This window comes from Fusarium tjaetaba, assembly GCF_013396195.1.
Source record: "Fusarium tjaetaba strain NRRL 66243 chromosome Unknown NRRL66243_c0000231, whole genome shotgun sequence".
In the NCBI taxonomy this organism is placed as follows: Eukaryota; Fungi; Ascomycota; class Sordariomycetes; order Hypocreales; family Nectriaceae; genus Fusarium; species Fusarium tjaetaba.
This window is the reverse complement of record NW_023501427.1, coordinates 113,244-128,141: the sequence shown is the minus strand read 5'-3', so window position 1 is coordinate 128,141 and position 14,898 is coordinate 113,244. Positions and strand designations below refer to the sequence as shown.

Sequence of the window (14,898 nt, the reverse complement as noted above, 5' to 3'; positions counted from 1 at the left end):
AGCTTAACCTTATAGGCCGCCGTCATCCATAGCATGTGTGAGAAGAATCCGAGTGAGTAGTTGACTCCCGTCTTGGTGCACCCCTCATCATCGTTCTTGGTACAGAAGCCTAAGATCTCGCTGTTCTGGGAGAACTCCCAACCTTCGCCATTCCAATTGAAGTTGATCACGGAATCGGATAAATGATCCTCCTGACCCCCAACACTTTTATCCATCCCAACCCTATAAATACACTCACAACATTCAGCTCTGATTCTGTTCTGATAACGATTGGTCTTTGGCCTCTTGAAATGATAGTAAATGGCTGTAGGCAAGTAAAAAAAGAAATGATATGCACGCCAAGCCAGAAAGTGGAAATTAGCAACACATAGGCCAATCAGATGCATCACCTTCGCGCTCACCCTAGAACGGCTGAAGTGAAAGCGACAGGGGCCGAGGTCAAGTGCCAGAAGATAACGAAGTTAAAAGCCAGAAGACGCTGCCGGGAAATCGTGAACATGGAGAGTGAAGTCAAAGTTCTCCATTAAGCGCGCGAAGCCTTGTTCCTCAGGTTTTCTTCCTTTGCCTCCTCATTTTCCAAGCCAAATATTGAATCTTGACCATGTCAACTGGACTCCCAATCAGGCTTCTTTACAACGACAACGGCAACTTCTCGGTTGTTGACCCTATCGTTCACCATGTGACAAGATTTGACATCCTCTCCTATACCTGGGGTAAGGAAGTGCCAGCGTACAACTGCGGCCTTGGCGGCGTCACCTGGGAGATCAAGATCAATCACGACAAGCTGGAAGACATCAAGCGGCTCATGGTAGCAGCCAACATCAAGTACCTTTGGGCAGACTGCGTGTGCATAAACCAGACAGATGAGACTGAGAAGTCTGCTGAGATCCCCAAGATGTTCGAGTACTACAGAAACGCTGAGCGATGTCACCTTCTCATGGACATGAAAGAAGCCTGGATCCCGCAGGAGATTGTCGATGATCTAAAGTTCCTTGACCACGTCCTGTATCATATGCAGGGTACTGCTCTCGCCACCGAGGCCGTCGGTCTGACTGAGAGGGTCATCAACCTCCTTGACCGCTGGGCCAAGACAGACTGGAAGTTTGACATAGGCGCGTCAAGCGTGAGGTCTGCCGCCATCGACATGGGCGTTATCAACTGTTATTCAACCTGCATTGAACGTGTTACATCACTCTTCGACAATGACTACTTCACTCGTGTCTGGACGTTTCAAGAGATGATTCTGGGCAAGAATATCACGATGTGGGGGGTGAACCCTGACAGTATCTTCTACATCGGCCAACTCCATACCTGGATGGACTTGGCAATCGAGTGCGCTGACAAAGCGGCCAAACTGTACGACTGGATTGAGAAAGGCAGGTTCTTCAACACTGCAGGAGTAAACGCCATACTGAGGGTCATTGGAGAGGATATACTATCCCTCGTCAGCCTGCGAACTCAGGTGAAGGGGATCAACAGTGCAAGAACTGACATCATTAACGGTGGTTCCTACTGGTGGCGAGAGAACTACAAAGGGATAAGCAACATATTCTCTGCCATCTCCCTCAGGCCACGCAAGTGCAGAGACTCAGCCGACATCTTCAGAGGCCTCTTGGGCATCTTTAGCGGACTGTTCACCAAAGATGAGGTGGAAACGGAGTTGTCAGGAAAGGACATCACATCCATCTCATTCAATTTCTTCAAGAAACTGTCTTCTGAGACCGGGTTGGCATGGACCAAGCTTGGTGTAGCCAGCAAGGCAAGGGAAAGCGGATGGAACTGGATTCCGCTAGTTGAAAGCGACAACCAAGTCGCGTCTACCGATTGTTTCGCCGGAGTCCTCAAACTTGGGAGGCTGAAGAAGGAAGGGCGAGCGAAAACATCAGCCATGACAGGCCTGATTGGAACACCACGAAAGTTCATGAAGATCCGGCTAAGCCAAGGAAACGGAGACTTTCAGTTCATCTTCAAAGGCTGCAACTGTGGCAAGAAGATCAAGACTGGGCGGATTAGCAGGGAGCTCATACCCACATATGACCAGCCTAGAGACGTGGTCAAGGACGAGACGGGTAGGACCCTGGTACAATGCGCCACCATCTTAGGAGCCATCATGGACCCGGGGTGTGATGACCTTGTACATTATCGGAGGAAATTACTCGAGAAGCTGCAGCCAATGTGGGAGACTACAGATCCCAGTGCAAAGCCCGTGGGCTGGGAAGACCGGTCGGTGAGCGGAACGGCCTGGGAACATCCCAACGCCATTGGCTTCCGGGTGCATAATTGGTCCATGAACTACAGGATGATCTCGATGAAAAGGTGTGGCTCACGTCTTGCAAATGGGAGCACAGCGAGTATCACTTGTCATGTCAGTGTCAACTGCGGCTGTACCATCGTCGCTCCATTCGCACTCATCTTTGAAGCCTTGACCGCGGTCGAAGGAACCTCCCTAGGTCAAAAAGCAGCGAAAGGAGACAACGATGACAGGATAATCTTGCAGGATGGACTGGGACTTGTACAGATTGGCGATGTCGGCAAAGCCTTCGACGTGGTAGCGTTCTCGGGTAATGTGCAGGCCCACAGGCTGTATGCTGCGCGTTGCAGGAAGCGCAAGGAGACCGAGGAAATTGTCCACGAAGTGCCTGTTCCTAGTGGCAGGGTGCTCGTCCGGGAGGACTTTACCCATGCGGCTATGGACATAATGAAGGATTATGGGTATGTGCGTACAGGTGGATCTGGAAATTTGCTCTTGTCGCGAAAGCATCGCCTGGATCCCTATAAGGTTATTGGTGTTTGCATTGATGAGCATATTCCATTTAAGAATGAGAATCAGCCAGTCAAGATCGGATAAAATAACCGATATATGCTTTTGCTAACTTCAGAGAGGAGTAGTTATATTAAGAGTATTTTCTTTTCTTTTATCTATCTCTTATATATAGTTTGTTAAATAGAAAGTATATATTTAGAAATTATATCTAAGATTTAGTCAATTATTAAAAGCAGTTCAATTTATTAATAAAAGATCCAAGTTTTAACTACAGAGGGTACTTTATAGCTACGGACCTTGTATAACCCGGCTTACCCGACGCTTAGCCGGGTTGATCTAGCTAGCACATACTATCATTGAGCAACCAGGCTGTGGACTGATTGGGTCTTATTGTTTTGCATTTTCAATCCGTTGCTTACACCAATAGTTATGACTGAAAGTCAGCATGCATCTTGCACAGCCTCCACAACGTATTACTAGTAATCTTATATCAGGCTGCGTTACCCCTCCCCACGCAGACCTAATTCCTGTCTCTAATCTTCTGCCAACACCTTTCTCCTAAATCTATATGATCATGTCGTCCACGAAGCTTGATCAAGGAGAACACCCGCTAGATATCCCAAGGCCAGAGGAGAACGACATTTTCGCAGAAGTCAAAGACTTGGCTAGGCAACGGCGAGAAAGTGACGAGCGATTACAGGAAAAACTAAGCAAAGAAGTGAAATTGGCAGAGTTAAAGAAATTTGCCGAAAGTTTCAAGCTGGCCACTCCAGTACCATCGGACTTGATCGATATTCTTTCCAAGGATCCTTCCAAGCAGCAGGAGATAAAGGAAAAGGCTATACGTGCCGCAGAGGCTATACGTGCCGCAAAGTCTTTCGCGCATAAGAAAACAGAAGCAGCTGAGACTAAGGAAGCCGCGGAAGCCGAAAGGCAGAGCCCGCAGTCTCAGACAAACAACCAAGTCGTATACGAGCTCCCACAATCCAAATCATGGGCTGATGTAGTGCGTGGCACGTCTTTGAAAGTCGACCAGCCTATTGCACCCATTACTAGTCCCAGGAGCAATAACCCGTCAGCAAGTATCTTTTCTTCATCCCTCAGTGGCTTCACGAGGAGCAGTGAGGCAACGCAAACGACAAAAGTGACTTCGGTATCTAGTCGGTCTAAGACTGTTCGTCCCAGCCAAGTTCGGAATCCAAATGCTTCCTTGGGAATCCTCAGAGATATCCAAGAAGTTGAAGAGGATGCACCATCTGTACTAGGCCAGAACCCGACAAGACAATTTTTACAGGATGAGCCCTATGGCAAGGATGACGAATCGCTCATCTCGCAAACATCAACGACCTACACGCCAGAGCAGAGAGATGATGTAGTTGAGAGATTCTCGCAAGCCATGCTCAAAGGCCTCCACTCTCATGTCAACTATGGTGCAGCAAATAAGTCGTCAAGGCAACATGTCCTTACTCACCTCCGCTCAGCATTGAGGACATTTGCTGAAGCTGTTGAGGCGGATACGCCAGAAAGAACACAAGCAAAGGCGAGAAAAATGGTGCGAAGGCTGAGGTCCGAAATTGCTCGCAAACTGCAGGACCAAATCTTGAGGGACGACCAAGTTCAAGAAAGCAATCGCATGCCGATCAATTTGTCTGACAGGGAAGAAATGGGCGCTGCTGAGAAGATCAACCGCTGGGATATACCGACGCCTGATCTGTATCTCAAGACCGGGTGGCAAGCAGGACCAGATATACAGTCCAGGCATCAGTACCATTCAGAGGCATCTTTGAGCCTCCCTACAAGGTCAGAGAGCTCCGTCGGGCAGAGCGATGTAGAAGTGTCGCCTCGTGATACCACGCAGATATACGGGACATCTATCAATCCAGTTGAAGTCATGAAGCACTTTTCAACGCATCCAGCGTTTAAGGAGCTCCTCCAAACTACGCGGAAGCTCTTTGAACGATTTCACAGTCAAAAAATGGATTTGGTACGCCAACGCACGTCCCTCTCAATTCGTCGCCAATTGGGAAAACAGGGAAGCAATAACAGTGTCGCGATCTTCAACCTCGACTGGGACCTCCATGCTTTCTTAATCGGCAATTATGATGACGGCGTCCATCAAAACATTGACAAGATACTTGCTGTCACTGGTACAATGGGAAATGCGCAGCTATGCTCGGTTGGTCAATACTTTGCGTGGGCCTGGCCAAGTTACAAATTCCAGCTGTTGGAGGAACTACAGTCAAAACTGCGTGGCTCTACAAGCAAAAGTAAGCGGTATGCGCTTACGAGTAACCACTACTCTAGCTAATCTTCTATCGCAGATAGACGACACAAGAGGCTTCCGGCGGGACGCGTGATTGTAGACTCGACACTTCGCATGGTAACAGTCCATGGAGCCGAAGATTTCATCATTGCTATTGCGCAGCAGCTCTCTTGGTTGATAGCAGTTTGCCAAGAAAAGCAGGACCAGCTTTCTCATGCCTACGTGGGCTTCTTTGAGGCGAATAGTGCTGAAACGACTGCTATCGCCACCTTCGACATTGATGTTAAACTCGAAGTTCCATCGATCCGGCCTACTGACAGTTGCTGGAACACGATAGTTGGACCAGCGGTTATAGTTGCTGGATTTCCCCTTCCTGAGCGCCATCACAACGAACAGGGGCTTGAGATGTCGATTCCTGTGATGGCGGCTCTTGCGGACACTCCTCAGGCCGTCAGCTACAGAGGCGGTTTTGTTTTCAAGGCCAGACACCACGCTCTCGTACCCATCGAGGACTTTGGATCGTCCATACAATGGCATTTGATAGACACCTATCCTGAGAGGCTTGAGTGGACTCATATAGACAGAGCATGTCCTAAGAGACTTAGAGGCACGATGAACAAAGATTTCTGGAATCGCCGCTCATTTCTCGGGTGGTGCCCACAAGTCCTTGAGCTTCTGGCAACATCAAGCTTTGATCATGCGTCTGTACAGTACTCCAAGGCTGTGAAACCTCCAAGATGGGCCCAGATTGATAAGTTCATCATTGGGTTTAGTCAGTGGGGAACAGCTACTGCTGAAGTAACTTTTGGCAAGAAAGATGGTTTTCGAAGCTTGCGACCAGATGATTACGAAACGCTACTTGACGACGCTAAGGAGACTCAAGTTATTTTGCACGACACGACTCACAAACGCGCTTTTCAAACCAATGCGGAGGATCTGATTCTTAACATTCTTCTCCATCGACAGAATTTGCAGCTATCGGGACAATCACAAAACCCAAGAGAGAAGAATGCAGTAGATATAATTCATGGTGCAGATATAACCAAACAGAAAACCTCAACTCGTGCTGCTATGCTTGACAACGCTGAGAAGGTCTTTTCTATCAGAACGTCCATGTCAAACACTAAAAAGGAAGAAAGCCGGTTTAAACATGAAGTAAAACTGCTTTACTCGACAGTCGATGGGCTCTGGGCCGAATCATATGCAAGTGGCAGCACATCAGTAAAGCTCGGCGTCAAGTTCGGGCAGAATGTCACTGGATGGGAGTACATGGATGTTGTCAACAATGTCAAAGTGATACTGCCCAAGTCAGTCGACTTGAAAAAGTCATGCGGGCGCTGGAACGACTACGCAGAAGATATCCAGGCCGTTGTGCTGTTCGGAGGTGATTTTGGAGACATTCTCGCACCGGGGTCATCCAAGCTGTGCTTGAATTACAAGTCCCTGCCCAGAGATGAGTGCTACTTGGGTATTCGAGTAGATGCACTCCAATCGCTTTTTGATCGGCAGGGGTCATCACAAGACCAAAAGAAACTCTCGCCTTCGGGCTTTACGCTACAGGGATCGCAAGATGTGTTCAGGCCATGCGCGGGCATATGCTCCGATCATGTGGTTCGCATCGTGAAGCAGTCAAAAGGGCATTGTCCACTGCCTCTTGAGAAGCACGGTGCAATCATTATCGGCGAAGCTCGAGGGGGGCTTCTCCACAACATGTTTGGCAACAATCAGCAACCGGAAAAGAAACCTTCTCGAGCTCAGCGCCAAGAACGTCAGGCCTTGTACCGTACAGAAAGGGAGACGGCCCCGATAACAGCTACGCCGTCCCCAAGGCCTAACGTACTTCCAAACCCAATCGATTCATCCAACAGAACATCAGAGAATAGGAAAGCGAGAAGACCCAGATACGAAATGTCTTCGTCATCAACAGTCAGCAGTGGTCCCTGGAGTGGATCTTCAATCACAGATGGGGTTGTCAGTTCGTCGTCCATTTCTTCAAGCCCACCGATGAGAACTTGGAGTAGTATAGTCGCTTCTAAAACTAACGAGGGTGAGCTTGAGACCAGAGTGGATAACAGGGCTGGGCTAAGGCCAGCGACGTGATATTAAAGTTACTTGGACTCAAGGAAGGTCTTGCTGGAGCTTTTGGATATATATCTGAGATATAGGGAAATAGAACTGCATATGTTCGCCATTTTTTCGTTTCTACTTGCACGTCCAAGCATCCTCGTCACCTTCCAATTATGGGTTGAGGTGGGATGATCATCAAGCGACCTGCCTATAAGGGCATGTTCCTGTAATGCCGAGCCTGGTTACCCCTCACTAGGAACTTTTGAAGCGCGTGCTAAGAAGAGGCGTAGCGGTGAAAATCAAGGGAGACATGGTTCAATTAAGCTTAAATCTTACCCTTCAAGCTAACAAAAGCCAGGATTGATTCGAGTTCTGAGCAGAGTATTATGTAGATAGTCTCATAAGTTTTGAGACAATAGACACGTTAATTGAAGCAGTATCAATGATCATTCACTATCCGAGATGCGAGGAAACGCCAAGTGCCCAGCGTTCCTTGCATACAACCCAGGAACAAATGCTGACCCGCGTCATGTTTATCTCTGACCTTGTCACGATTTTCCACTAATTAACCAATGCCCTTCGATCCGGCCGCTTGGCTCTTTTGCAGTTCCCCTCATGAGCTTCCCGACGTGGAGTAGGCAATGCTACCGCATGACTTGGCAGACGAATCGTTTACCAAAACGTCGTATTGGCCGTTCTTTGCCAATTGTATCTTGCAGGGGATGGAGATATGACGAGGCTTGGTGGTATTGAGATTCGGGGCAACCGGAGTTTGCATTAGATCTGCAGGTATATAAAGGTGATGATTTATCCGCATCGATTATTTCTCAACCCACTTGTAAGGCCTCTTCTGCTAATAACCACCTGTCGCTACGACTTTCTGACCTTACTCTCCTCAACTACACATCATGCGTTACACGGTCCCTCTCATGGCGGCACTGGCTGCCTCGGCTACAGCTACTGCGCCAATTGGAACCGGAAAACGCGCGCAGAAGCTATACACTCTAGAGACAGCCCCTGGTGAGACCGTCGAGGTTACCGAGGATGAGAAGTTTCAGATGATTGACGTAAGTTCCTGTGTGACATGACCTCAGGTAGAGAGAATTGACTGCTGACTGGTTACAGGACCACATTCACTTCTTCGACATCACAGAGTGGAAAGACCACAGCGCCGCTTCCTCAGGTGCTCGCCTCGCCAGTACAACCAGCAAATTCCCCGAGGCGCTCGCTCACCAAACCAACGTCAAGAATATCGTCAAGAAGGTCAACGTCAAAAATATCGAGAAGCAGCTCAAGAAGTTCTCCTCATTCCACAACCGCTACTTCAACTCTGCTTTTGGCGTTGAGGCTGCTGAGTGGCTCCATAAAGAGGTCCAGAAGGCTATCAAGAAGAGCAAGCATCCCTATGCCTCAGTTCGACTAGTCCAGCACCAGGCTTGGTCGCAGCCTTCAATCATCGTCTCGATTCCTGGACAGGTTCGTCTCAAGACTGTTGTCACGGGTTCTCATCTTGACTCGGTCATCTCTAATGATCGTGGAGCTGGTCGTGCTCCTGGTGCTGATGATAACGGATCTGCATCCATCATGCTCTTGAACCTCCTATCAGCCTTCCTGGAGGATCCCCGAATCGCCAAGGGCGATCATCTCAACACTGTTGAGTTCCACTGGTACTCAGCTGAAGAGACTGGCCTCCTCGGATCTCAGGATATCTTCAATAACTACGCCCGACTCGGCATTCAAGTCGAGGCTATGCTGAACCAGGATATGGTTGGTTACAAGGGCCGCGATGGAGTTGAGCGCTTCGGCCTCATCACCGACAACACCAGCCCAACACAGAATGAGTTCCTTAAGCTTCTCATCGAAGAATACGCTGATATTCCCTACGAGGAGTCCACTTGCGGTTATGCTTGCTCTGACCACGCATCAGCTAACCGCAACGGCTTCCCCTCGTCATTCCTGTTCGAGACGTCTTTCGGAAACCATAACCCTTACATCCACACTCCTAACGATACTATTGCGCACATTGACTTTGGTCACGTTATTGAACATGCCAAGGTCACTGCTGGTTTTGTTTACGAGCTTGCCCATCGCAACTTTACTGCCTAAGCTGGCCGACAGGAAAAGAATAGAGATAGATCATGATTAAGTAATCGATAATAAACTCGAATGATATGTCAATGGTGAATATTCTGACAACGTTAATAGTCACGAGCGTTGCTTCTACGTAATTTGTTACTATTTTTTCCCTATGTTAAATGAGCTCAACATGTCCTGCTTTGAGTTGTTAAATTTACAATCCAGAATGTCGCGTGGGTACCTTGGCCACCTTCCGTTTTTATACGGAACTCCATCGCTATTTGACCAATTATTGTAGAGGCTAGTCCATGCGATAAGATGGGCTGCATTTTCTAATCCAGTTAGAAGCCCTGTACTCCGTAGCTGAAGTGGGCTTCTACCACTCTGCTTACTGAATTATCGTGCGGCTGAATTCCCCGCACAAGCTTCAACATAATCCTGCAATCTTTCTTTTACGGCGACAATCATGGATCCTTTATCGCTAGCTGCCAGTATCGCTGGCCTAGTGAGCCTCGCGGGTGCTGTTATATCGGCTGGTTACCAATTGAACTCCAAGTTGAATGAGGATACGAGCGACACCAAGACGCTAGTTACTGAGACAGCCAACTTCTCGGGCATCCTACTAGGTGTCAAGGCGCACCTAGAGTCCTTTAAGTCTCTCGATGTCGATCTGGAAGCTGTTCACAATACTATTGAAGACAGCAGACTTACGATAAAGCTTATCGATGAGTTATTAGCCAAGCTGTCAAAGTCGAACCGCATTGAGATGTTGATCAAGGCTGGTGGACGGGAGGAGCAGGCCGTTAAGTTACTTCGACGCATTCAGCAGTACAAAACGTTCTTTGTTCTTTGCTTTCAGCTCGGGCAGAGGTAAGCTGAGCTATTGGTTCATTATGGAGAGTCAGATTACTGACAAAACGCAAGTTCTCAATCCGAGAGCCTCCAAATCCAGATGCAGGAGATCGTAACTCAGTTGAAGTCATTAGACGAAACTCAGAAGGGCGTTGAGAAAGCAGTTGGTAAGTTGGTAGATGCTGGTCAAAGTAAGTACCTCTCTCGGCCTTGCAAAACCCGTGCTGAAATGATACTGCGCAGTTCAGCAACAGGAAAAGATCATCAAGTGGCTTGGAACGCCAACGGAGGATGAGCATGATGATTTATGCAAGCAACGCGATGCATCGTCAGCAGAGTGGATTTTGAAGAGGCAGGAATTCAACAGCTGGCTATCTTGCCCGGGCTCAGCATTGTTATGCCTCAACGGAACGCGTAAGTGCCTTAACCTTACTGACGCCAATGCTAAGTTTTATCCCAGAGGGCTCTGGAAAGTCAGTCATCGTGTAGGTTTCTCCAAAAAATATCATCCAGGAGCCATGGGGGCTAACAGGTTTGTAGATCCAAGGTTATCGAATCGCTTCAAGAGTCTACATTTGAGCCGGGTCGTAACGCCGTCGTGTACCACTACTGCCGCTTCACCAACCCATCCAGTCTCTCACCTACCAATCTGATCGGGTCGCTCATAGGGCAGCTCCTCAAACAATCTTATAACCTAGGCGCCCTCTTAGAAGTTGTGAATAAGATCTACGAAAAACATCGCAAGCGATCGGTTCACCCAAGTCTTCAAGATCTACAAGTTCTGTTCACTGATCTCTCTAACTACTTCGAGAGAATTCTCCTCGTCATCGATGGCTTGGATGAGATGAGTGGCAATTGGGAAATCCTGGACTTCTTGGAGAATCTACCCGAGGCCGATACCGAGTTTAAGGTTCTCATAGCGAGCAGGTCTGGAATGAGCCTTGACAATGCTTTTTCATCTTCTTTCAAGATCACAATCACGTCAACAGATGTTGCATCTGATATTGAGAGCTTAGTCCGCAAGAAGCTCAATAAGCGCCGATTTCGCGGATCTGAAGTTGAGGCTGTCATCAAAGAGCTCATTGTTCGCGCTGATGGAATGTGAGTAACCGCCAACTCTCACAATCAAATGCTGACGATCCGTCCCTACAGGTTTATCTGGGTTATATGTCAAATCGATCATCTCTCCCGCGTCCGAACAGCTCTTAATCCAAAACTTGTGCAGGCTTTACCCCGCAACCTCGAGAAGACCTTCGAGCAGGCGTTTCAAATGCTCGAAGACGAAGAAGAGAAGAAGCTTGCGAAGCGCATCTTACAGTTTGTCATGTTTGCTAACAAACCCCTCGATTTGTCGGAATTGGTTGAAGGCATTGCCATTACACCAGATACAAAGACACTCGACGATGTGCAATCCAACTCATTACGTGAGAAGAGCTACGTCTTCGAGCTCTGTGGAAGCCTTGTTCGAGAATCTCAGGCAACATCTAAGATTGATCTGGCACATTACTCTGTGTATCAGTTCCTCCAGTCTCCCAAAATTGAGGGGAACAGAGAAAACGAACTCTATCTTGACAAGTCGCTGAGCAACATCGAGCTTCTAACGGCTTGTATTCGATATCTGACCATCGAGAACATTTCTGCTGGTGGAATTGCCGAAGAGGTAGAGGCTGCACTAGAGGATGACGACCTGTACATCAGCCCCGAAGTGTTTGCAACTACGCCATTCCTTCAGCACGCTGTTAGTAATTGGCCCGCTTATACTTCAAGGCTCTCAGATACCGAGCTTAAGGATATCTGGATTTCTGTTTTCCTTCCATTCTTCGAGCCTAGTTCGAACTACTTCAAATTTTGGGTTCGCAAAGCGCGTTATCTTCACGGATACTACAAGTATCCTCCGGGAATTACACCGCTGCACGTCGCTGCTGCGCACGGGCTGCCAAATCTGGCAAGGATCCTTTTGGAAGACAGCCGTCTCAGCAAGGCAACCTGGCAGATATCGAAAGCCAAAGTAGGAAGTAGGACGCCACTTCATATGGCTATCGAGAATGGAGAAAACTCGGTGGTCGAGCTGCTTCTGGAACTTGATCTTATCGACTCAACAGATGAAAGAGGCAGAACCCCTCTGCACCTAGCTATTGAGTGTGCAAACGAAGAAGCTGTCTCTAGGCTTATTTTGGCTGGTGCAAATGTGAACCACTGTGAGGCTGATGGACGAACACCCCTCTTCATCGCCATCGAGAACCACTGGGATGGTCTTGCAACACACCTCGCAGAGATGGCGAGCCAGCATACTACCATGCCAGATGGACGGGGGCCATTTCACCTTGCGGCACAAACTGGAAGTGCGACTTGGATGAAGTGTCTGATGCTGGCATTTCCTCCAAGGGCCATAAACAATCGTGACAGTCGTGGCTGGACCCCTCTACTCTACGCTGTTGACAGAGGCCATTTGGATGTCGTCAAGCTTCTACTATCAAATACGAACTGTGTAGAGGTCGGCGATAAGAACGGATGGACGCCCCTGCATGCTGCTATCAAGCAACAGAACTTGGACTGCGCTACGGAGCTACTGGTATCTAATATTCCCAAGCTACCATTTTGGCAATATAGACCAGAAGAGCCTGTAAGAGGGATGCGAGAACCTGACCCTGAGATGACGGGGAAATATGGCGAGGCGTATAGGTCGAGACAACCTGCCACGGAGACTAGAGGAGGCCCAAGTGAGAGATGGAGTGCCTGGGGACAGCAATCATCATCTGAATCCCACCAAGCAGCGGCAGTCTCGTCACCATTACTTCTGGCAGTTTCGAGTAATTACAAGGCTGGGGTTGAACTGCTCCTCCGACATGCCGAAACCTACGGTCGAAAGGAAATAGGCCTGCTAGAGGAAAATGGTGAATGCCTCAGAGCATCGATGATGTTGACAGAGACCACCATCTTCAAGAAGCTCATCCCGATCTCGACAGCAAAGAGCATACTATCTGTCCTGCCTGATTGTCACGAGAAGGGTAGAGTGTTCATGGAGATACTGAAGCAAAGACTTGACAGTGCTTTTGCACACCAGGAGCTTCTACCAGAGGCTTTGTCGGACGGCAGGCTGACGCTTGAGATTCCGCATATGATACTGGATAACTGGCCCATCCAAGCCACTTCACTTCCGGACAACATACTTGACATCGCTGTAAAGGTTGGAAATGACCACGAGTTACGCTTGATGAAGCGTCTCATAGATGGAGGAGCCAACACCTCTTATGTCGACACGGACGGACAGACCCTGTTAGATACGGCAATCGATCATCTCAATTGGCCCGCTACTGCCTTTATGATCCATAGTTTGCCTTTCAACAAGGAGATATTATCCAGCGCTCTTCACCTTCTCGTTGACGAGGCTCCAACACAAGGAAAAGAAATCAGCCCTGAGATTCTCGCAATCCTGAATCTGCTTCTCGAAAAATGCGCTGACGTCAATAGCCTGGATAAATCTAACCGCAGTATCTGCCACTTAGCAGCTGGACGAGATGACAGTGCGTTCTTGATATGGGCCTTAGATAATAACGCGATAGTGGCACCTCCAACCTCGAGAGATGATACTCCAATCACCGTGGCTGTGAGTTATCGGAGACATGAGAACCTAAAGTGTCTTCTAGATGACATTCTTTTCACTGCGCCGGAGTCTCTGGTGGAGTTTCTGGCTACGCCGAGTACAAGCCATGGGACACCTCTCATACACGCCATTGAGATCTCGGACATTACCAGTTTGGCTAAGCTTGTGGAAGCTGACAGGATTGCCGAACCGCTGGTTGAGAAGGATATCGTTAAGTATCAAAGCAGGCGGCTCACTGCTTTTACTGATGCACTGTGTACTGCTATTAAGAAGCAATCGGATGAGGCTGCGATGCTATTGATCAGATCTATGAGCGACATCTCATCTACGAGCTCGTCAGGGGAGACGCCCCTGCATACCGCAGTGAAAGCGGAAGACGAGAAGATGGTCAAAGCGTTGCTTGAGCACGGGGTAAAGTTGAACGTACCGCATCGGGACACTGGCGAAACACCATTTGCAGCTGCAACAGTCGCTAATTTGACAAGTATCAAGGCAATTCTGAGCGAGAAGCAAGTAGACTATCAGCCCCAAGATATCATCGCAGCAGCCAAAGCTGGAGACGAAAGCTTGGTTGCAAAAGTCCTGGCTGCGTATCCTGACGACCAATACAATCAGAGAAAGGCACTATTCGCAGCACGAAAGCTACGACAGAAGAAGATTGAAAAGACCCTCTTGGAAATTCTGCCAGCACAGGCTCAATCTTCTCTGATAGACGATATAACTAGGAATGCATATGGCGATACAGTTCTGCACCAAGCAGTTCGTGCGATGAACCCCGAGAAACTCAAGTCCTTGTGCAGTGGGGATGATAAAGAGCTGTTGGATGCTTATGATCTTGGTGGTGATTCTGCGCTGATGCTTGCTATACGGATGTGTCACTGGAGCGGTGCTGAGGTTCTGGCTAAAGAAGGGGCGGATATAGATGAGGCGCTTGAGAAGGCACATGCAGCGAAGTGCGATATCTGGATTGATAAGCTTAATGAGCTTCAGAATCGTTATGGTAGGGTCAGGCAGCGCCTGTTTCCTACTGGGAGTGGTAGATTATAGGATAAGCTTTTAGTAGGCTGTCTTTAACCTGGCGTGGCTGTAAGCGATAGTAGTAACTATTATCTACAGATCTCCAGAAGGTTTAAAGGTGACAGCTAAACAAACATGAAACGACACAAAAAATAGTCCCCAGTAGATTATTGTATAACTATTACTAGACTAAGATGCTGGAGAGGATCAAGTAGACAGGTAGAAAGAATTAGTACATAAAGAGAATGGCTCGCA

General features: G+C 48.3%; 4 protein-coding genes across 4 annotated transcripts; all 4 read left to right on the top strand.

Moving 5' to 3' along the window:
• Positions 1–601: 601 nt before the first annotated feature.
• On the top strand, positions 602–2,848 carry FTJAE_10062 (uncharacterized protein; the record flags this gene model as incomplete). Its single annotated transcript, XM_037342866.1, has 1 exon — positions 602–2,848. One exon carries the CDS (start codon positions 602–604, stop codon positions 2,846–2,848), a length of 2,247 nt encoding a protein of 748 aa, XP_037202912.1.
• A 490-nt stretch (positions 2,849–3,338) lies between these two features.
• Positions 3,339–7,048, top strand: FTJAE_10061 (alcohol dehydrogenase; the record flags this gene model as incomplete). Its single annotated transcript, XM_037342865.1, has 3 exons — positions 3,339–5,031; positions 5,086–6,863; positions 6,911–7,048. The coding sequence occupies 3 exons, from the start codon at positions 3,339–3,341 to the stop codon at positions 7,046–7,048; spliced, it is 3,609 nt and encodes a 1,202-aa protein (XP_037202911.1).
• Positions 7,049–8,002: 954 nt separating this feature from the next.
• On the top strand, positions 8,003–9,200 carry FTJAE_10060 (bacterial leucyl aminopeptidase; the record flags this gene model as incomplete). The annotated part of the gene is made up of 2 exons (XM_037342864.1): positions 8,003–8,161; positions 8,220–9,200. The coding sequence occupies 2 exons, from the start codon at positions 8,003–8,005 to the stop codon at positions 9,198–9,200; spliced, it is 1,140 nt and encodes a 379-aa protein (XP_037202910.1).
• Positions 9,201–9,636: 436 nt separating this feature from the next.
• Positions 9,637–14,673, top strand: FTJAE_10059 (ankyrin protein; the record flags this gene model as incomplete). Its single annotated transcript, XM_037342862.1, has 6 exons — positions 9,637–10,040; positions 10,095–10,213; positions 10,266–10,436; positions 10,483–10,507; positions 10,563–11,123; positions 11,175–14,673. The coding sequence occupies 6 exons, from the start codon at positions 9,637–9,639 to the stop codon at positions 14,671–14,673; spliced, it is 4,779 nt and encodes a 1,592-aa protein (XP_037202909.1).
• Between the last annotated feature and the right edge of the window lie 225 nt (positions 14,674–14,898).